Source organism: Sarcophilus harrisii, chromosome 4, assembly GCF_902635505.1.
Source record: "Sarcophilus harrisii chromosome 4, mSarHar1.11, whole genome shotgun sequence".
NCBI classification, from domain to species: domain Eukaryota; kingdom Metazoa; phylum Chordata; class Mammalia; order Dasyuromorphia; family Dasyuridae; genus Sarcophilus; species Sarcophilus harrisii.
Window position 1 is genome coordinate 318102637 of NC_045429.1, and position 22292 is coordinate 318124928.

Consider the following 22292-nt stretch of genomic DNA (forward strand, 5'->3'; position numbering starts at 1 on the left):
GTGGTAGGTAGGGAGATGGAGGCAGTACCATCTGTGGTGAGATGCCTAAAGAAGTCCTGGGTTTCTGCCGGTAGATGACCTTTTAATTTTATTTCTAAACTGTTCAATGGGCTGGGGAAAAGTGGGTGGGGTTTTGGGAGCAGGATTGCAGAACTGAGAGATGTGTCTGAGCCCTGTCCACCCTGCTGCTGCCTCTCATCTCTTCCTAGTTTAGTGATTTTATCTGTTTCTTATAGACTCTCATTTCTGTTAATTTCTCCAGGGCCTATTATCAATCTTCCTTGGGGAGTGGGGGGGCTTCCAAAGGATCTGGGGGAAGAGAGTCTTGGGAGCAGTATAGCTCTCAAGTACAGCTGCCCCAGGTATAAGGGAGTTCACATTCTTGGGAAGCATTTCTCCTCTCTGGGTCAGCTTGGCTCATGATGGTCCTATCATCTTGGGATTTTTGTGCTGTTTCCAGTTCATCCTGGGCTATAGAGCACTTATTTAATCCATCTTCCTTTCAGGATGAGGCCCTGGAAGGGTAGCTGAGGAAGTAGGGTCTGCCTATCATTAGAGCATCTAGCTGTACTCCAAGCAGGGATTGGGTATGTGGGAAGCTCAGTTAGGAGATATAGTGAGATGTGCACTGTTGCAGTAGGGTGAAGGACAGGGACAAATGGGGTGAGGGAAGGAGGGAAGTAGGCAGTAATGTCTGACTGTACATCAACTTGAGTGCAAGCTGGGAAAGGGGACAGCAGAGCAAAGAAGAAGCTGAAGCTGTTCTTGTCCTAATATTTTGTGAGTTCCCAGTGGACCATCTCATGTACTCCCTAGCAGGGGTCCTCAAACTACGGTCCAAGGGCCAGATGCAGCAGCTGAGGACGATTATCCCACTCACCCAGGGCTATGAAGTTTCTTTATTTAAAGGCCCACAAAACAAAGTTTTTGTTTTTACTATAGTTCGGCCCTCCAACAGTCTGAGGGACAGTGAACTGGCCCCCTATTTAAAAAGTTTGAGGACCCCTGCACCTAGGGTATGTGTACACCCCATCTTGGAGATTACTGATCTAGAGAATGCTGAATTCCTTTTCTCTATTCTTCAGTAAAACCTATGCAAGCAAACCAATTCGGGGCATCCTCCTCATGTCAGGTCACAGGAGTCTACTGAGCACAATGGCTCAGGCCAAAGACAACTGAGGCAGCGATGGGATTCATGGCTATTCAGCCAAGGTAGTCTCCCTTTCCAACTCTGGTGGTTCAGATGGCCTTAAAAACCCTGGGCTTGTCAACTTAAGCCACTTGTCTTAAATAATGCTAGTCCTCAGGCTATAGTCAAAATCTGGTGGTTTGTCTAGACACTAAAACACAAAACTAGTTTTTCTTTCTGAGGCATGTGGGTGACCTCTGAGCCAGACCAGCTTTTTCTCCTTGAAGAATGTACTAATCCTTAGATATTACCTACCATGTTACAGTTTTTATGTCTCTGTATTTATCTTCCTTTCTTCCTCCCTCCTTCTCTCTCTCTCTCTTTTCTTTTCTCTTTCTTTCTTTCTTTCTTTCTTTCTTTCTTTCTTTCTTTCTTTCTTTCTTTCTTTCTTTCTTTCTTTCTTTCTTTCTTTCTTTCTTTCTTTCTTTCTTTCTTTCTTTCTTTCTTTCTTTCCTTCTTTCTTTCCTTCCTTCTTTCCTTCCTTCCTTCCTTCCTTCCTTCCTTCCTTCCTTCCTTCCTTCCTTCCTTCCTTCCTTCCTTCCTTCCTTCCTTCCTTCCTTCTATTTTATCTACCTATCTATGTTACAGTACTAGGTACTGTAGGTCCTCAAACAGCATTTTCGCAAATAAAGGAGAAAAGGTTTCTGTAAGAAAAGAGAAATGGGAAGTGTGAATAAGATGGATTGTGGAATATATTATGCCAGGCAAGCTGGAAAGCAAAGATAACTTTGGACTGAGTAGTACAAGTGTAATGTACCTGAGGGTCGGGCCTCTATGACATAGCGAGTGATAGGGCCTTTGCCAGGATCTCCACTAGACCAGTGGATGGCGATAGCTGAGCTGTACCGAATGATGATGGGAACTCCGGGAGGTCCGGGAGCACCTGGAGGAATTCAAGGACAATCAACCAATTAGTGATTATTTCTTAAGCAACAAAATCAAGCACTGTGCTAAGCACTAGCACAAATAGGAAGAATCAATTGATTCCTACTCTCAGTGAGTTTATATTCTGATGGAGGGACAGGTATATTAAAATATATACAGCCTAAAGTCAATAAATACAAATACACAAACATATATAAACACACATATGTGGAGAGTCAAGAAGTATTTCTGTCATGTGTCACTAATCTATTCCACTAATCCACCATTTTATTTCTTAGCCAGTACCAAATACTTTAGATGACAGCTGCTTTATAATATGGTTTTAGGTTTGGTACAGCTAAGTCAAAGAAGCATTTGTGAAACTCCTCTTTTATGCTAGACCCTATGTAAAGTGTTGGGGATAATAAGAAAGGCACAAACAGACTGGCCCTCAAGGAACTCATAAACTAATGGAGGAGATGATATAAACATGCAGATACAAATGAGAAATATACAGCACAAACTGGAAATTATACTAGAGAGAAGACATTAGTATTAAGAGAGACCAAGAAAGGCTTTATATAGAAAGTGGGGTTTTAGCTGAGACTTAAAGAAGGCCTGGATTTTGGGGATAAGGAGGGAGAACATAGCAGGCTTGGGAGACAACCAGTGGAAATGCACAGTGAGGAGGAGATGGAGTGCATTGTGTGAGGAATAGCAAAGAGGCCAGAGTCACTTGATCCTGGAGTACGTGAGGAGGAATAACAGGTAAGACAAAGGAACAGATGGGAAGGAGTGCACACATAACTCAGGGAGAGCTACCCCAGAGTCTTCTCCTCTAACAGCACTGCTCACTTGAGGAGCACTTAGAGAAAAAAAGGAACCTGAAATTTTGGACATTTTGTAGCCTTTCAATAAATGTTTGTGATGGACCGAGGACTTAGCTTGTGAGGCCTGATATTTGAAATAGAACGTCTCATTTGACTCTTTTCAACAATGAGGTGATTCAAGGCAATTCTGATAGACTTGTGATGGAAAAAGCCATTTGTGGGGAGAGAGAGAGAGAGAGAGAGAGCACTAAGAAGACTGAATATGGATCACAGCATTGTATTTTACCTATTTTTGTTGTTTGTTTGCTTTTTCTTTCTTTCTCATTTCTCCCCCTTTTGATCTGATTTTCTTGTACAGCATGATAAATATGGAAATATGTTTAGAAGAATTGCACATGTTTGACCTATATTGGATTACTTGCTGTTAAGTGGGGAGAGAGGGGGAAAAAAATTGGAACACAAGGTTTTGCAAGAGTGAATGTTAAAAATCTATCTTTGAATGTATTTTGAAAAAATAAAAAAAAACTATTATTATTATATAAAAAAGGAAATAGACTGTCTCAGCCTACTGTCTTGCTACCTGTCTGTTCAAATTCTCTTAAGTGTTTGCTATAAATCTAAAGTATAAAAATGAAAAGGTCAGAAGAAGAAGTGATGATGGTGATGTGATTTCCCAGTCATACAGGTAGAAGAGTTAGAAAGCTAGGTGGTACCATATTGGATAGAGTGCCAGGTCTGAAGTCTGGAATATACATCTTCCTGAGTTCAAATCTGATCTCAGACTTGTTGTGATCTTGGGCAAATTATTTCCCCTTTATGCCTCAGTTTTTTTCATACCTGGTAAATATTGTAAATAGAGTAGGTAGCCTTTAAAGTGCCTGCCAGGTATAAATTTATGATCATATCAATCCTGATTCTGAACTGACTGGGTGACTTTGAACAAGTCATTCCTAGACTTCATCAGTAAAATGAAGACTAAGTCTAAGGTGCCTTTTCCCTCCAAGGTACCTTCAAGATTTCAATTTAGGATGCCCTGAAGGAAGGAAATAAGTATTTATTAAGCACAAGCATTATGCTAAATACTTTACAAATATTATCTCATTTGAGCCTTATAACAACCTTGTGAGGGTGGTACTAATAGTCTCTTTTTACTGTTGGGGAAACAGATTAAATGATTTACTCAGGGTTACACAGTAAATGTCCGAGGCCAGATTTGAATTCAGGCCTAGTTCTCTATTCACTTAGCTGCCTGTCTATGATTTATGTATAACAAGAAAAAGAGGTAGGTAAGTCATGTAGTGAGGGATAACTACCCTCTCAAAGGGTACCAATAAAACATTTGCAGATCTAAAAGCAGGTCTCCAGCACCTTGGATAGGTCCTCTATGGAGGGTTTATGGGAGGATATTGTCCAAGAATATAGCACAGGATGTGAAGATATGCCTGAGTAGTAATTTGCCCCAAATATGAGAATTTTATCATCACTGTACCTGGAGTCAGGAAGACCTGAATTCAAACTCAGCCTCAGTCACATACCTGGCAAGTTACTTAATCTCTGCCTGCCTCAGTTCCCTCATATGTAAAATAGGAACAATCATAGCATCTACCTCCAGGGTTTTTGTGAGGATCAAATGAGATATGCGTAAAGTACCTTGCAAACCTTCAAGCTCTACATAAATGCTATTAATGTACTAATATTATCTCTGATAATAACTCACTAATGGATCAGACAATAATAGTAGAAGCATCATTATTATATATTTCCTGGGAAGAAAAGGAGAATTCATCATCTCTTCTAGCCCTCCAATTACCATTGATTAGTTTATCAGAGCAGCTAATTGTGACCACTGGAGGTAAAGAAAATACTTTGCAGCAGCAAGATTGTGTGATCATCAACTATGACAGACCCAGCAATTCAGTGATCCAAGGCAATTCCAATAAACTTTGAATGGAAAATGTCATCCGTGTCTAGAGAAAGAACTATGGAGACTGAATGGGGATCAAATCATACTGTTTTAACTTTTTTCCTTCTTTTCTTTCTTTCTTGTGGTTTTTCCCTTTTATTCTGATTTTTCTCTCTCAACATGACATATGTAAATATATAAAAAATTAATGTACATGAACAACCTAAAAAAAATTAAAAGTAAAATAAAAAATAGAAAAAAAGAAAATGCTTTGCCTTTGTGAATGAGACAGGACAGAGAAGTTTCCCGTTGTCTGGAAGAAGATGACGAGCTTCACTGATGACCTCAACAATGAACACTGTGTGGCAAGAGGTCAGTGATGGGACAGCACCAGGACAGACCTTTGTTTCTGAAGTGTTATACTGCATGTTATATGTTATACTGAAATGTCCAGGGGAGGTGTTGAGCAGAGAAGTTTGGAGTAGAAGATGGGGTTTGGAGAAAGATGAAGGAAATGCTGATAATGCAGAACAACAAAGACAAACTTGGCTCATTTTACAAAATCAGCTCTGCTTGGAGATCATGGCAAACATGGAAAAAATGTCCAAGTCTGGGATGTTGCTATCCAAGGATTGGGGGTGGGGTGGGGCTGGAAGTCACAGAGGTGACAATTGCAGGATTTCATCATTTTGTAGTTCAAAAAACTGAGGCCAAAGGGGACCTGTAGAGTTTGGTAAATCCTAATCATAGGGTTATAGATTTAGGGCTTGAAGGTACATTGGAGATAATTTAACTCCCCCTCCTCCATTTTACAGGTGGGGAAACTGAGGCCTAAGGTAACCCCAGAAAAGCTATGGCCTTATAATTTTCAAACCTTTCTTTCTTTCTTAAATATTTATACCCCTTCAATCCAAATCTCTGGTTCTGGAAGTATCATGCAAAGACAGAAAGTAGTCACACTAATCAAACTGGGGTAGTGAAGTGACAATCCTCTGATTTAGTATGTTTATGACACGCTCAGAAAATGAGGGCCTCAGAACACAAGTTGGGGTTCAGAGGCTGAGCAATCCAGAGATAAAGAAAGTCACACTAAATGTATTACACCTCTCATCTCTCTTCAAATCAGAAATCTCTGGCAACGTCTTAGCTCATTACTTGGGAGGGAACAGGAATATAGTTCTAGAGAGAGAAGCAGTTTATACTTACCCCAGATATTTTTTCCCCTTATACCCAGTGGGCTGCATTTTCTTTTTTTAAAAGACCAACATCTGGTCATTCTGATCTGGTTCATTTACAAGCTCTAGTTAAAATAGACTTTAAAATTTTTCCCCCCTTTCCCCTCAGAGGGCTAAATAGTCTGGAACACTTTATGCTTTAGTCTAAAACAAGCAAAACAAACCTTTCCTGCTTGCATATCACTGGTAGGCCTGCCCACTTGTTAGACTGCTTGTTTTGTCCTTTCCCTGGTGTTTGTAAGGGGAGTAAGTGGGCAAGTTGGCTGAGCAGTGCCATGAATTTTAGGGGCTGGGGTTGGGGACTGATGAAGGAGAAACCCACAGGGGAAGGCTCCGGGACAAGATTCTCTTTTTTCCTGCCCTTCTGACTTCCAAGAGAGCCCTGGGGACTGAGGCACAATTCTGTAAGAAGGAGATTGGAAATGAAATTCGACCAGAAACCCAAAACAAAAAGTACTGCCAGAAACAATGCAGTAAAATGAACTACATTCTGGAGTAAAAAAGTAATAGAGGTAATAGCTGGAGGCTTGACTCAATTTCTTACCATTGTTATTAACTTGGGTTCAGATTATTTAGGTAGTGGAAAGAGTAGAAAGTTTCTCTTTTTGTACATAAATCACAGAGGCAGCTAAGTAGTTAGAGCACTAGGCCTGAATTCAGATCTGGCCTTGGACACTTACTGTGTGACCCTGTGCAAGTCATTTAATCAGTTTCCCAACAATAAAAAGGAAATATTAGTACTACCCTCACAAGGTTATTTTAAAGCTCAAATGAGATAATATTTGTAAAACACTTATACTATCTGTAATACTCATATTTTTGGAGTCAGAGGCCCCAGTTCAAATCCTGGCTTTGAACCTTGTCACCTATGTGACCTTGGGCTTCAATTTTCTGAACTGTAAAATGAGGAGATTTAACCAAATGATCTCTCTGGTCCCTTTTACTCTAAGTTGTCTATCCTTTGGTAAATTTTTAGCTTGAATTTAGAATGTGTAGCCCATCCCCTTTGCTAGTGTTTCCCTTTCAACCCTAAAGACTATTTTTACTACCACAACCCTTTGCTAATTCCCTGGGTTTAGAACAAGGTAGGATGACCACATGGAATAAGGGGCATGGGTTTAGTGACCTGAATAGCTGGGTGGGGTGACTAATATTATCTTCACTTTTTTTTATTAAAGCTTTTAAATTTTCAAAACATATGCATGGATAACTTTTCAACATTAACCCTTGCAAAAACCTCGTGTTCCATTTTTTCCCTGTCTTCCCCCCACCTCCTCCCCTAGATGGCAAGTAATCCAATAAATGGTAAAATATATGTTAAATCCAATATATGCATATATATTTACACAATTCTCTTGCTACAAAAGAAAAATCAAATCAAAAAGGAAAAAAATGATAAAGTAAAATGCAAACAAATAACAACAAGAAGTGAAAATGCTATGTTGTGATCCACACTCAGTTCCCACAGTCTTCTCTCTGGGTGAGCAACTGGAATTGGCCTGAATCATCTCTTTGTTGAAAAGAGTCACATCCATCAGAATTGATCATCATATATTCTTGATGTTGCCTTGTACTATGATCTCTTGGGTTTGCTCACTTCACTTAGCATCAGTTCACGTAAGTCTCTTCAGGCCTTTCTGAAATCATCCTCCTGATCATTTTTAATAGACCAATAATATTCCATAACATCCATATACCATAACTTATTCAGCCATTCTTCAACTGACAGGCATTCACTCAGTTTCCTGCTTCTTGCCATTATAAAAAAGGCTGCCACATGTGGGTCCCTTTTTTGTACATGTGGGTCCCTTTCCCTATCTTCACTTCTTTAGAAGGAGAGGAAGCAGCCATTGTGTGAGCCCCTGGACACTGTCCAATGTCCTAGCAATTTGGGGATTTTCCTAGTCCATGTGGAGGATATTGTCCTGGGGCCTGGAGACTTGTCCAGGGATTAACTGGTTTATTCCTTGTTTTCCTTGACAAAGATCTCAACTCAAAAGATGCTTCAGGCAGAGCTAAAATAGTAAAGGAAAAGCCGGTATTAGGTGGGTCTTTCTTACCTTCTCCTGGACCTGTGGTGATATTGGCTTCTATTTCTGGCCCATAGGTGAAGGTCTTGGCCCGGATTCGGAATCTGTAGGTCATCCCCTCTGCGAGGTCTTTCACTTTCAACCACAAGGGACTATTCCCTTTTACATCAACTGTCACGATCTTGCTGACCCCTGTGGAACCAAGCACAAAGAGTGGGGATTGCAGGGATAGAGCTACTGCCCAGGGGCCCGTGAGGGGGAACTGTACTATAAGAAGCAATATGATATGGTGAAAGGAAAGGGAGGTGGAATCAGTAGAACATAATCTCCCCAAGGACAGAGGGACTGTTTTGTCTTTATAAATCCAATACCCAAGATAGTCAATGCTTCTGTTCTGGGAGCTATTTCCCTTTCTTCATTTTTTCCCCCTTATGATCAGGAAGACTGAATATTGAATGGCCTTTATCATATCTAGTAGCAGTCAGCAAGCATTGATCATAACAGAAGTGAGAAATAAAAAGATAAGACTTTTGTTGCATCAAAATATACCATGTCTAAGGAGATGACATTGAATTTTCTTTAAAGGGATTCATCCCTGACATCAATAATGATTTTTTATGATACTCTGGGTCTTTGCCTTTGGACCCTGAGGAAACCTACTTGGACCTTAGTTTTCATTTTTAGAAGAGAATACTTGTATTATCTGTATTGACTCTTGCAGACTTAAGCAGCAGAGTTAAAATGAGGATCAAAAGTAGTTGGCCAAAGTCTAAAGGACTGGAATGGGTGAGGATGGAGGGGGCTTTTAAAATGTATGTGACCACAACAAATATGGAAATTTGTTTAAAATGTATAACCTATTTCAGACTGCTTGTTCTCTTGGGGAGGGGAGAGATAAGAAAGGGAAGGAGAAAAATTTGGAACTCAAAAATCTTACAAAAAATGTTAAAAACCATGTTTACATGTAAGTGGAAAAAATTACTATTAAGTTAAAAAATGTATGTGAGTAATTATTCTTAGACATCAGTTATAACTAATGCCCTTTGTCTCTGGAGTATATATGTGTGTGTGTGTGTGTGTGTGTGTGTGTATGAGAGAGACAGACAGAGATACACACATAGGCAGAGACAGAGAGACACACAGAGAGAAACAGAGAGAGACAAAAAGAGAGAGAAACTGAGAGACAGACAGAAAGAGAGAGGAAAAGAGAGAATGAGATGGAGGAACAGAGAGAGGCAGACAGACAGACAGAGATACCATCATGAGAGATGTTGGAAAGAAAGGGAGAAGTGAGGGTCAGTCTCATACTTTCAGCGCCTCATCTGTAGGAACACATAAGTACCCCTGTACTGAGAAACTGATCAAAGCAAAGTGCTTTGAGATCCTCCGTTGAGAGCTTTTCTGGATGGACTGAACAGGTGGTCACTGGCATGTGAACTTACTTCCTCAGTGCGCTCCCCTCTTGCTTTCAGAAAACACAGCCCTGCTTTTGGTTCCCTCCCCTGTGATCCTATCTCTTTCTTGGGGCTCAGCTTCCCTTATTGTGTTCTAGAGTTCGACAATACACAGTACTGCTTTGGAAGAGAGTCGTGGGCATGCAGGTGGCAGCAGGGAAGACTGAAGGGCCATTGTTTTGTGGACAGGGCCCTGGGGCTGACCCAGAAATGTTGGCCACAGACTGTGTTCCCAGGCTCCAATGGGCTCTCTCCACTCCATGTCCTAATGAGTCTTCCCAGCCGAATTCTGGGGGAAATAAGGCAGGCGGGAGCTTGGAGGAGGCTTCAGGGATAAGAGTAATATCGGGGACACCCTGGAGGCACTTGCCTTCAGCATCCTAGAATGCCACCTGGCCCAACCCTAAGCCCTTTTAGAGCTCTTGTGTGCCGGCCATCAGGGGGAATTTGACACCTGCAGAAAAGAGCCAAGCCGATTTCCTTCCTTCTCAGCTTCTCTTCCCACTGGTAAGATGATTATCAACAATGAAATAACCAGGGATTTGTGGACACTTGGCTTGTGTTGGGCTCAAAGCACCCTGGTTACTGGGGGGGCAGCCATCACTATGGACGGATTCAGCAGCAGTACAAGGGTCACATGGCAAAATACTGCCTGCGCTTAGAGGACAGGATGGGGAAGGATCCAAATGTCCTGGCAGAAGCTGCTTTAAGGTAGAGAAGTGAATGGGAACTCCTGTAAGGTACAGGAGACCTAGCTTCAAAGATCAGATAAAGATATATAGGGCTTTTAGAGAGGATGAGTTACCCTCCTGGACAGGACAGGAGAAGGAGCTCTGACAAGGCTCACTAAGCCCGGGCAAGGTTAGAAATCTGAATCCTGTATCTCACTGCCCCTAGAAACTTTGAGTCTTCACTAGGACCTTGAGACATGAAATAATGCAAAATTAATAATCACATGTCATGGAGCATAGAGTATTTTGTCATGAAATACTTGTTAATGTGTAAAGAATAAGGATTAAAAAGAGACATCTGTCTGTCCTCCCCCTAGTTGTGGGGCACTTGGGTGGCTCAGTGTCACCTAAGCAGCGGCCTGGAGTCAAAAAGACCTGAATTTAAGTCTTGCTTCAGATACCTAACTGTGTGATCTTGACCATATCATTTAAATTTGTTTGCCTCAGTTTCCACATTTGTAAAATGGGAATAATAATAATAATAGTATCTACCTCCTAGGGTTATTGTGCGAATCAAATCAAAATAATCATTAAGTACTTAGCACAGTACCTGTCACATAGTAAGAGCTACATAAATGTGATTACTAACAGAATACTATTGTTTTATAAGAAATGATCAGCTGATTTTAGAAAAGCCTGGAAGAACTTACATGAACTGATGCTAAGTGAAGTGAGCAGAACCAGGAGAACATTGTATATAGTAATAGCAATGATGTGTGATGACCAACTGTGATAGACAGTGATCCAAGGCAATTCCAATAAAATTTGGATGGAAAATGCCATCCTTATCCAGAAGGAGGACTATGGAGACTGATTGCAGATCAAAGCATACTATTTACACTTTTTTTTTCTTTCTTGAGGTTATACCCTTTTGTTCTGATTTTTCTTTTCCAACATATTCACATGGAAATATGTTTGAAATGAATGTACCTATATATAAATAACCTATATCAGATTGCTAACTTAGCATGGTTAGGGAGGTTAGGGAGGGAGGGAAGAAAATTAGAATTCAAAATATTAAAAAAAATGAATGTTGATAACTTCACATATTAAAGAGGGTGGGAGGTGGGGAAGAAGGGAGAGAATCTGGAACTCAACTTTTTAAAAAAAATTATACTAATAGTTTTTTATTTTTCAAAATACATGCAAAGATAGTTTTTAACATTCACCTTTGCAAAACCTTGTGTTTCAAATTTTTCTCTGTCCCTCTTTCCCTCCCTCCCATTACTAGAGTGCAAGTAATACAATATAGGTTAAATTATGTGTAATTCTTCTAACACATCTCCACATTTATCATGCTGCACAAGAAAAATCAGATCAAAAGGGAATTTTTTAAAAAAAGAAGAAAAAACAAGCAAATGAACAACAACAACAACAACAACAACAACAACAACAAAGGTGAAAACACTATGTTGTGATCCACATATAGTCCCCATAGTCCTCTCTCTGGATGCAGATGACCCTCTTCATCACAAGTCCACTGAAATTGACTTGAATCATCTCAGTGCTGAAAAGAGCCAAGTCCATCATGGTTGATCCTGCCAAAATCCTGCCATTGCTGTGTACAATGAGGAACTCAAAAGTTTTAAAAACAAATGTAACTGGGGAAAATAATAATATTGTTGAATGTTGAAAGTCATCTTTACATGTAATTGGAAAAATAATATACCACTAAAATAAAATGGGGAAAATGAAAAAAACAAAAAACAAAGATGTTATTACTATGATTACTTCAGTCTTGCCAAGGAACTAAAGTAATAAGGTTTAGGCAGTGCTACAAATAAAGCTGTGATAAGCTCCCTGATGCTTTCTAAATTTGCCAAGGACTCCAATCCTGCCCATCTTCCTGAGGCTTTACATTTTACTTAGATGAGTCTTAGTTCTAGTTCTGTTTCATTTTGTTCTGTTTCCAGTGAGACATGAAATCAGGAGATCTGAGTTCTAATCCTGCCTCTGTCTTAACTAGCTGTGTCACCTTGGAAAAAAAATTACTTCACTTAATGGAGAATCCATCCATGCTAGAACAATGAAGTGAGATCAGAGGAGCTTTGGAACCAAGTGGTTCATAGGGATACAGAGCAAAGAAAGGCATTCTCACTTACCATCCACTGGAGTGCAGGGCTCATAGATTAGCCGGTAGCCCTCAAGGACGCCATTGGGGAAGAGAGGAGGCTCCCAGGACACATTCACTGAGGTTGTGGTCAGCTCACTGAATTTGACCATACTGGGTGCACTGGGAGCTGTGAGGGAGCCAACAGTTCTTCAGAATTCATCACAAAGCCCATGCAATCCATTTATCTGTTCAGCAGAACAGTTCAGCTGAACAAAGAGCTGTCTAATACTCTTTGGGGGAATGCAATCATTCTCAAGCTCAGTATCCCCCCCCTTATTGTGGGTTTGGGACCCCTAATCTAGACCACCTTCTTGACTCTGAGATCTCAAAATACCACCAAATCCAGTGTCCTAATATTCTGGTGCCTATGTTCTGAGATTCTGGAAAAAAATGAAGTGCAAAGGAATCCAGTGGATCCCAGGTCTTCCCTTCAACATTTTATTTATTCAGCAATTACTTAGCCTTAGGTGCTGGAGGAAGGGATTTATCTTATTCTGTGGTAGAGGTTTCCTTGCTACTGAGGGAAGACTAAGACCAGCTCTTAAAGTTATTTTGGGGCAGAGAGATTTCCTTTGCTTTCATATTAACTTTGAAAATTCTAGGGGGAAAATGGGGTTAGAGAAGGGGAAAAGTGACAAGAAAAGAAGATACATTAAAAATGTTTTTGTTTTTTTTTTTTTGTTTTTGTTTTTTTTTTTTTTTAACAAGAAAAGGAGATAAGACTTGGTCCTCTAGAGAAACTCCCAGAGAATCAAGGGACACAGCTCCATAGACCTTGAAGGTCTCTGAGGCTGCCAGGGCCAAGGAGGAATATAAGAGCCAGAGACTGGGGATCTGTTGAGTGCATTCAAACCCTTCACAGAAGGATGTTTTCATAGCCTCCAGACCCCTGGAGTGACATTTGAAAACAGAAAGTCTGAGGAGCCAAGTAGGGGGAGAGGGGAAGGGGAGGAAGGGAAGGAAAAAAATCACCAACTCACTACACCACCCAATTCAGAAGCATATAAGGAGACTTCAGGATTGATAACCGTGGCTATTATTGTCCAGCTCCACCTTCCCTCTGAATTGGAACCAGTCCCAAAGGCGACTTCCGTCTCGGACTTTGGGGAAGTAGTGTCAGCCAGCAGTCTTTGAAGGAGGAAAGTTCAATTCAGCCTAGTCTTGGGCTCCCCCCTCCCCCCAATACTCTGGGCTTACAGGAAAGTGGTGAAAGAACACAATGTCTTCTCTCTTCCAGGAGGGTGAAGTTTCTAAATTACCAGGGATATGCAGTCTACTAATTATACTAACAGGAAGGAGAAGGAACCTAGATATTTTAAAAAAAAAACACCCAAATCCAACACTTTTATTTTTGACTTTGGAGTACAATTCGAGATACAAACTCATACAAATACAGACATCTGGTTCACACTGCCTTAAATCTTAGCTTAGATTGCTGAAATGGCAGATAATGGTGGCAAAGAAGATCCCAGGTAAGGGAAAATAATCACTGATTATTAATTTTAGAATTCTCAAAGCCTATTGGAAGGGAAGAAACCCCCTGTTGTTTGAGGGCAGGAGAGTAGATGAAATAATCTTTATATCTTATTTTCTGATACTAAGAATCAGTAAATCAAATTTGTCCCATCCCTTCAAACACAGGTGGGGCAAAGGTAGTTGCTGGGGAATCACATAGGGTTCTAGGATACTTGTCATGGTTGGAATGGGTTCCAGGGAATGGAAGGTAGATATTAGACAGTAGTACCAGGTTGGTCAGGAGGAAGGAGGGAGAAGCAGTGGGAGAATAGGAAGGATTACAAGGCAGAAGAAGTGTAACATAGTATGGGAAAAGTCAGGGATGCCTGAAGTCAAGCTAAGAGAGATGGAGGAATGAGATATGTATACTGCTCACCAGTTAGTTCACCATGCAGATTGTTTCTCTCTTCTGTTCCTCCTATATCTTAGATTTTTGCCTCTCTTTCCTATTTTCTCTTCACTCATTGGATTCTAAAGAAGATTGCTGCCCTGGTACTTGGCATGGGTACCTCAGAACCGAATAATAATAATAATAATAATAATAAAATCTTCCTTTTTTATAAGGAACCCAGTAACCAGGCAGGTAGGTGGTCCTTTTCCAAGTCACAGCATAATCTAGGCTCCCACATTCCCTGGGACAAGAATGAATGTGGGGAGTATTATCCATTGCTCACCTGCTTGTTGGGTTCGCCCCTGGCTGGGGGCACTCCGTGGCCCATCACCTGCGGCATTAAAAGCTGCCACACTGACCAGATAGGCAGTATAACCAGTCAGGTTCTTGAGCTTCACGCCATTCTCAGGCAGGAAGAGTGTTTTGAGCCTTTCTGTACTGTTCCGCCGTTGAGCTTCCCAAAAATAAATCTGTGAACAGGGGTAATTGCAAGGAGATGGGTGAGGCTCAAGACAATGAGGTTCTTAGGCTTTCCAGATCCCATAAGGCATGAACTTTAGAGTCATTGAAAATAGCTTTTGAGTTGCTTGGGAAGTAAAACAAAAAGAATGAATATTTAGCTGTTTCTGGGAATCAAAATAAAGAACTTTTCAGTGGCCCTTCCACACACTTGTTTCCCTTCATGTTTACCTACAAAGAATGTCTCTATGTGCTTGTGGAAGAGAGAAGGTGCCGAGTCCTTAGTTGAGGTGTATAAATTTCTACTATGTACAATTTATTTTCTTTAAGGTATATTTCAAATTTAACAAATTTGTTCTAACTATTCTTTGCTTGTCTATGTCCCCTTCTGAAATTTCTTCTTCTCCCTTCAGAATTAAAAAAAAAAATTCTATCGTGATTCTTTTTTCTGATATCAGAATTACTCCATTCCTACCCTTAATTTCTCCTTCCCATATTTTTAAAAAAAGATTAAAGCTTTAATCAAATAAGTACAGTCAAGTAAAACAAATTCACATGTTGGCCACATTTGAAAATGTATGCCTATTTCTGCACCTCTAGCCCATCACTTCTTGGCCAAGTAGGGAGAAGTGGGGAGCATGATTCATCACCAGTCTTCTGGAATCCTGACTGGTCATTGCATTACTCAGAATCTTAAGTCTTTCACAGTTGTTTTGATTGTTTCATTGAATACAGTCTTGTAGTCATAATACAAATTGTTCTCCTGGTTCTAGTCACTTCATTCTGCATTACTTCATATTAAGTCCTCCCAGCTTTCTCTGAAACCATTTCTTTCATCATTTCTTATGGAACAATAGTACTATGTAACATTGACATACCAAAATTTGATTAGCCACTCACCAATTGATAACATCCATTTTGTTTACAATTTTTTTGCTACCACAAAAAGAGCCATAAGAAATATTTCTGTACACATGAATTTTTTCTCTCTTTGATCTCTTTAGGGATATGTATTTAGGTGGTGCAAAGTGACAGGCTGGAGTCAGGAAGGCTCTTTGAGAGTTTAAATCTGGCCTCAGACACTTAGGCTGTATGACCTTAAAACTTACTGACCTCAGTTTCCTCATCTGTAAAATGAGCTGGAGAAGTAAATGGCAAACCACACAGTAATTTTGCCCAGAAAATTCCAAATGGAGTTATGAAGAATTTGACACAACTGAAAAATGACTGACTGATAACCTAGTATTTATATATAGTTTAATCCCTTTTTGGGGACAGTTCCAAGCTGCCTTTTAGAATGGTTGGATTGATTTATCATCCATCAAGAATACATTAGTTTGATATTTAACATATATTGGTCAACCTGCTATCTGGGGGAAGAGGTGGGGGGAAAAGAGGGGAAAAGTTGGAACAAAAGGTTTTGCAATTGTCAATGCTGAAAAATTACCCATGCATATATTTTGTAAATAAAAAGCTATAATATAATAAAAAAGAATACATTAGTTTGCCTGTTATCTTTTTGCTGTCCCACCAACAATTGTTATTTGACACATTTTCCAAACTGATGGGTATGAGTTAGTTTAGAATTACTTTAATTTGCATTTCTTCTTATTTGAAGTGATTTGAAGCATGTTTTTTATATTGTTCTGGATGGTCTGCCTTTCTTATTTGACAACTGTTCATTTATATTCTTTGACTATTTGGAAACAGTTCTTGTTTTTATACACACACACAGAAACACACATACACATACACACATTCCTTATAAATCTTGGATATCAGTCCTTTATCAGAGAAATCTGCTGCAAACGATCGTTTTTTCTGAGTTAGCCAGTCCTTTTCTAATTCTAATTGCAAAGATTTTGTTTGTGCAAAAACTTAAATTTTATGCAGTCAAAATATTTTATTTTATTTCCTATGATCTTTCTTATCTCTTATTAGTCAAAGGTTCCTCCTCTCTCCATACTTGTGAAAAGTGTTTCCTTTCTTACTTGTTTGTTCATGATATGACCTTTTATATCTAGGTCATTATATCCTCTTGGAGACACTTGTGGTACAGTCTCAGATGTTGGCCCACACCTAATTTCTGTTTATCTATCTCCTTTCTGATTTTCCTAGCAATCTTTATTGAAGAGTGAGTCTTTATCTTAGTCTTTCAGTTTCAGGGTCTTATGTACCCATCTTATTCCATGAATAAACTTTTTTATTTAAAAAATCAGTACAAAATAATTGTAATTACTGCTTTGTAGCACTGTTTGAGACCTGGTGCTGCTAGACCCTTTTCCTTTCCATTAAAAAAAAGAGATTTCTCTTGAGACAGTTAATCTTTTGTCCCTCTATACATAATTTTTTTTCTAGTTCTTTAGAGTCTCTCTGCCCTTCCCTGCTTCCCTACCCTGGTTATTAGAGATTATTCCTGTTTCTCATTGTTTTGGTTTATCAAAATGCTATCTGGAACCCTTTCAGATATTTCCTGGCATGTATGTTGGTAATTTGGGTTCTGAAAACTCTCATCTGGATATAACACCGCAATGCCTCTTAAACCTTAATATCTTTGTGATTCTAGAGTTTTGAAAGGAGCCACAGGCATTTCCTTCATAAAATGAATGGGATAAATTAGACAATTTAAAAATGAAGACCCATTTGAGCTTCCATAGTCTGTGACTGTCAATCTCCATCACAAAGATAGGACCAGAGGAAAAAAATTGAGATTATTTTTGCAATTTCAGGTTATCTGGCGCCACCTTCTGGCTTAATTGATCTTTACTGGTACTAGGTTCTCAAAGGCTTTGGATTTTGTTTCCCCGCTCCAAGGCAGCAGAAGGACCGAAGGAAGTGAGAGAGCAGGACGAGCTACTATGTTGCACTCAGCCTATTACAATAATCAAACCCTCCCTTGGATAAGGAGCCCAGCAGCCAACTTACTGATGCTTAAACTTTTGTTTTCTCCTGTATCTTCCCTCATAGCTATTATTGTTCAATTGTTTCCATTCATGTCTGACTCTTCTTGACCCCCATTTGGAGCTTTCTTGGGAGAGATAGTAGCATAGTTTTCAGCTTCCTTCTTCAGCTCATTTTCCAGATGTGGAAACTGAGGTGAGCAGGATTAAGTAACTTATCTAGGGTCCCAGAGCTAGGAAGTCTCTGAAGTCAGATCTGAACTCAGGAAGCTGTTGTCCCGATTTCAGACCCATCACATTAACCACTGAGCCATTTTGCTGGTCCCCGTTGCTCTCTCATAAAATCTTCTTTAGAGAATGATATAAATAAAGGTGGATGTTTATCTGTGTGTATTGTATATTTCTGGGTCTTTATAAATATTGGAGCATGTAAATAAATACATGAGTGTTTTTTGTATAGTGTGTAGGTGTTGTCTACATCTGGATAGCATACTAAACAGCACAGATATCATCTTGCTGACAAACCTCCAGATAGTCAAAAAAATGGTTTTTCTAGTAGCAATGAATGACTGTGAAAATTAGATTATAAGGAAAGCTGAGAACCACAGAACTGACACTTTTGAATTGTGGTGCTGAAGAAGACTTTTGAGAGTCCCTTGGACAGCACAAAGAGCAAACCAGAAAATACTTAAAGGAATTAATTCAGGATATTCTCTGAAAGGTCAAATACTGAAGCTGAAGCTTCAATACTTTGGCTACATAATGATAAGATGGGACTCAATGGAAAAGATCCTGAAGTTGGGAAAGATCGAAGGCAAAAGGGATGGCAGAGGAAGAGATGGTTAGATAGTGTCATGAAATAATGAACAGTAACTTAGATAGATTTCAAGAGATAGTGGAGGACAGAAGGGCCTGGGAGGCTATGGTCCGTGGGGTCAGGAAGAGTTGGATAACAGATACGATTGAAGGGCAACCATAATAACAACAATAACAGCAGCAGGAACAACAATTTTACATTAGTGTTTGTATCTATCGTTTTATGGATCTCATAGCCAATGTCTGATTTGAGTATTATATCATTTTCAGATTCATTTGATGGCTAATAATGCCCATTTGGGAGGCTAGACATGCCAAGTCTTGCTGGTTAATGTTAACATTAACTGCTTTGGTAATAATGTTATCTGGATAATATTAAAAAAAAAAAAAAAGAGAGGTAGATTGGTAATATGGTGTTGTGGACAGAGAACAGGACCCAGAAAGCTCTGACACTTGTTAACTGTATGACAGTGGGCAAGTCAATAATTTCCTTGGAGCCATATCAGATGGGGATAACAATTATTATGTATTTTATTTCATAGGCTTATTAAAACTTTATAACTTGAGAGAGATAACTTATTTAAAATATTTTGAAAATTTTAAGGGGGGGGCAGCTAGGTGGTGCAGTGAATAGAGCACCATCCCTGAAGACAGGAGGACCTGAGTTCAAATCTGGCCTCAGATACTTAACACTTCCTAGATGTGTGACTCTAAGCAAGTTACTTACTTGCCTCAGAAAAAAAGAAAAAAAGAAAATTTTAAGGCACCAGCTTAACAGTCATTATTCTTATGACTATTGATTTTAAGTTGGCTGTTTTAGTTAGCATCAAAAATTAATTGGCTAATGCTAACATTAGACAATTTCACTGTCTGGTCAAAGAATAGAAAATACATATATATGCATACAAACACACATATTCACATATATGTAACCATTAGTGGGAGACACACACACATACATACATGTGTATATGATCCTGTGTCTATCATATGCAAATAATTATCCACAGATAAGTGTATATTTGAGGGACTTCTTATTAAACTAATAATTTGTACTGTACTTGGTTTTATATTGATTTATATTATACATTTTAGCTGTTTCATATATATGAGTTGGGCCCACATCATTTATTTCTTAAGTCAATTGGGGGTTCAGGAGATAGAGTGCTAGGATTGAAGTTAGGGAAATCTGAGTTGAAATTTAACCTCAGACACCAGTTGTATGACTCTGAGCCAAATCTCTTAACAATTGTCTCAATTTCCTCATCTGTAAAATGGATATGATAAAAATAGCACCTCTCTTGCAGAGTTGTTGTGAGGATTAAATGAGATGTTTATAAATAGTACTTAGCTTAGTGACTGGCACATAGTGCTATATAAGTGCTTATTCCCTTTCTTTATATTCCCCACAGAGCCTAGAACAGAGTTAGATTCATAGTAGGACTTTAAAAAAAACCTTGTTTGGGTATATGGGATGTATATGTGTGCATATGGAAGTTTAAGTCTTAATGTTTGCCTGTGAAATTTCCATTCTTTAACACATTGCCAGCCTGGTGGCTGCCCAACTGTTTTTTGCCTCTTTTTCACTCCAATGCATGGGTGACATATGCTATAGGCACAATGTTTGTTTTTCCCAGCTGCCACTGCCAAGTGTTCCAGGGTGATACTTCTCATGGTGAGATATGTCCTTATGGCTCTCTTGGCCAGATGCCTTCCTCAAACCTCTGGAGGGCAAGAAATCCCAGAACTGGCTCTAGTCTCCACCCAATTAAAGGTACCTTAGGAATTGAGGCTGGATGCTAGCAGTGGTAAATGAGTCTATTACAAACAGGCAACCTAATCCAGTGGCTTGGCCCATTTCCTTTGTCCAGAGGTCTAAGAATGAAGAAAGCAATCAGGAATTTGACACAACTGCTTCAGTACTTGGGGCTATTTCTAAAAATGCCAGTATAGGGGAGAGGGAATAAAATTATAGGAATCAAAAGCTTGGGTTCTAATTTTTTTCCTAATTAATTCCAATCTTTTCTAATTAATTGCAATTTAAAAAAGTCTTTTCCAACTCTAGATCTGCATACCTCTGATTCTTGTGTCTTCTCGCTTTCCTTTTCCCTCAGCTATTTTTGTTCAGGAGAAAAAATTACATATTTACAGCTCTAGGGGAAGGGAGAAGCATGGCCTTTTGAATCTCTGGGCTTTGGGAAAGACGCTTTTAGCTTCCTTATCTTTAAAATGGTGTCAATATTCTTTGCCCTACTTTTTTGTGTAGTTAAAAGGCAATACTTCACATTTCTATAGTGATTTTTTTTAAAGACTTGGTATTCCCCCTGTCCCACCCAGGTTGTTCATGGGCCCAAATCTTCTAATGATTAGCATGGAAGCTCTGCCTGCTTAATTTCTGATTTAGAATGGTTGATCTCTCCTTTGGCAGCAACCTCCTTGCCACTCATTCCACCCCTTTATTCCTTGGGAGTTAATCAGATTAGTCTGGCTACTCTGATTGTCTTTATGCTTACTGTAACTCAGAATTTCCTCAGCTATTTCCAGGAGAAAAGATTGCAAACACAGGCTTTCATGCTCGGCTTCTCCAGGGTTTTAAGTGAACAAAGACCTGAAAAGTACATTACCCACCACAACCATGTGAAATAGGTAGTATAAAATTATTATCTCCATTTTACAGGTGAAGAAGCTGAAATTTGCACATGTATAAACACACGTATACAGGCACATATTTATACAAATACATACAATATACATGCATACAACATACATATTATATGTATATATACTCTACATGCATATATACATATACATGTACATATATATCTATATCTCCTCTAGGAAATGATTATTTTCAGTACAAGATATGAACTGGAATTTGCTGTAATGGATTTTGGTCTGTGTCATTACCCTAATTATTATCATTTTTAGCCAAATAACATCTCTGAAGAGTCCCAAACTATTCATAGAAACCTCACTTAAGGCCTTTGGGAACACAGAATCATAGAATTTAGAGTTGGAAGAGAACTTAGAAATTATTTAGCACAACACTGCCCCCTCTGTTTTATAGAAAAGGAAGCTGAGATTAAAGAAAGGACATGATGTATCCCAAATCACTTATCTGGTAAGTGGTGAAGCTGGAATTTGATCCCAAATCTTCTGACTCAAAGCCATTGCTCTTCCCATAATGTTACGCTTCCTCTCCAATGTTTTTTTTTTCCTTTGTCCCAGTTTTGAAAACTCTTTTTTGAAGTGGGGCTCCCCTTATTATGAAGAGAGTCAGCTAAAGCCTAGGAAGAATAAGTCCATACCTCTCCGCTTTCCTCATAGCTGTAACTAGGATTATGGGGAGAAAACTAGTTGGTTGTAGGTTAGAGAGAAGGTAGGGGAGTGAGAAGGAGGTCATAAGATATTAGAAGTCTAGATTTAGAACGGGAAGGAACCTCAGAGGTCAACTGGTCCAATTTCCTCATTTTACAGATGAGGAAACCAAGACTCAGGGAAGTCATTTGCCCAAAATTACACAGCTAGTAAATGCTGGAGCTGGGATTTGAAATCATCTGGTGACCTTTTCACTAGAGCACATTGCTTTATTTTATAGGTGTAAAAACTGAGAACTGAGTTAAAATATTTGAAACAGAAGACAAGTTAATCTGAGTCTACTTGGCCTTAGAGGGCAGAATTTTGAGCAACAAGTAGAATCTACAGAAAGATAGACTTAGGAGAAACTTCCTAACAATGAGAACTTTCCTCAAACTGAATGGCCTGTTGTAAGTTTCCCTTTCACTGACGTCTTCAAGCAAATCTTGGATGATTGCTTCTTAAGCAGGTTTTAGAGGAGAATTTTTATAGTTGGATCTTTTAT

The 22292-nt window shown here is 39.2% G+C and overlaps 1 protein-coding gene across 2 annotated transcripts in view; it reads right to left on the reverse strand.

Moving 5' to 3' along the window:
• SDK2 (sidekick cell adhesion molecule 2) overlaps window positions 1–22292 on the reverse strand; it is a 436057-nt gene that overhangs the window by 35961 nt on the left and 377804 nt on the right. For both annotated transcript variants that reach the window (XM_031965742.1, XM_023502570.2), the window contains 4 exons: window positions 14539–14725; window positions 12339–12476; window positions 8082–8243; window positions 1947–2072 (listed from right to left, as the gene is read on the reverse strand). In XM_031965742.1, coding sequence (XP_031821602.1) covers window positions 1947–2072; window positions 8082–8243; window positions 12339–12476; window positions 14539–14725 — 613 coding nt within the window. The remainder of the gene's footprint in view (window positions 1–1946; window positions 2073–8081; window positions 8244–12338; window positions 12477–14538; window positions 14726–22292) is intronic.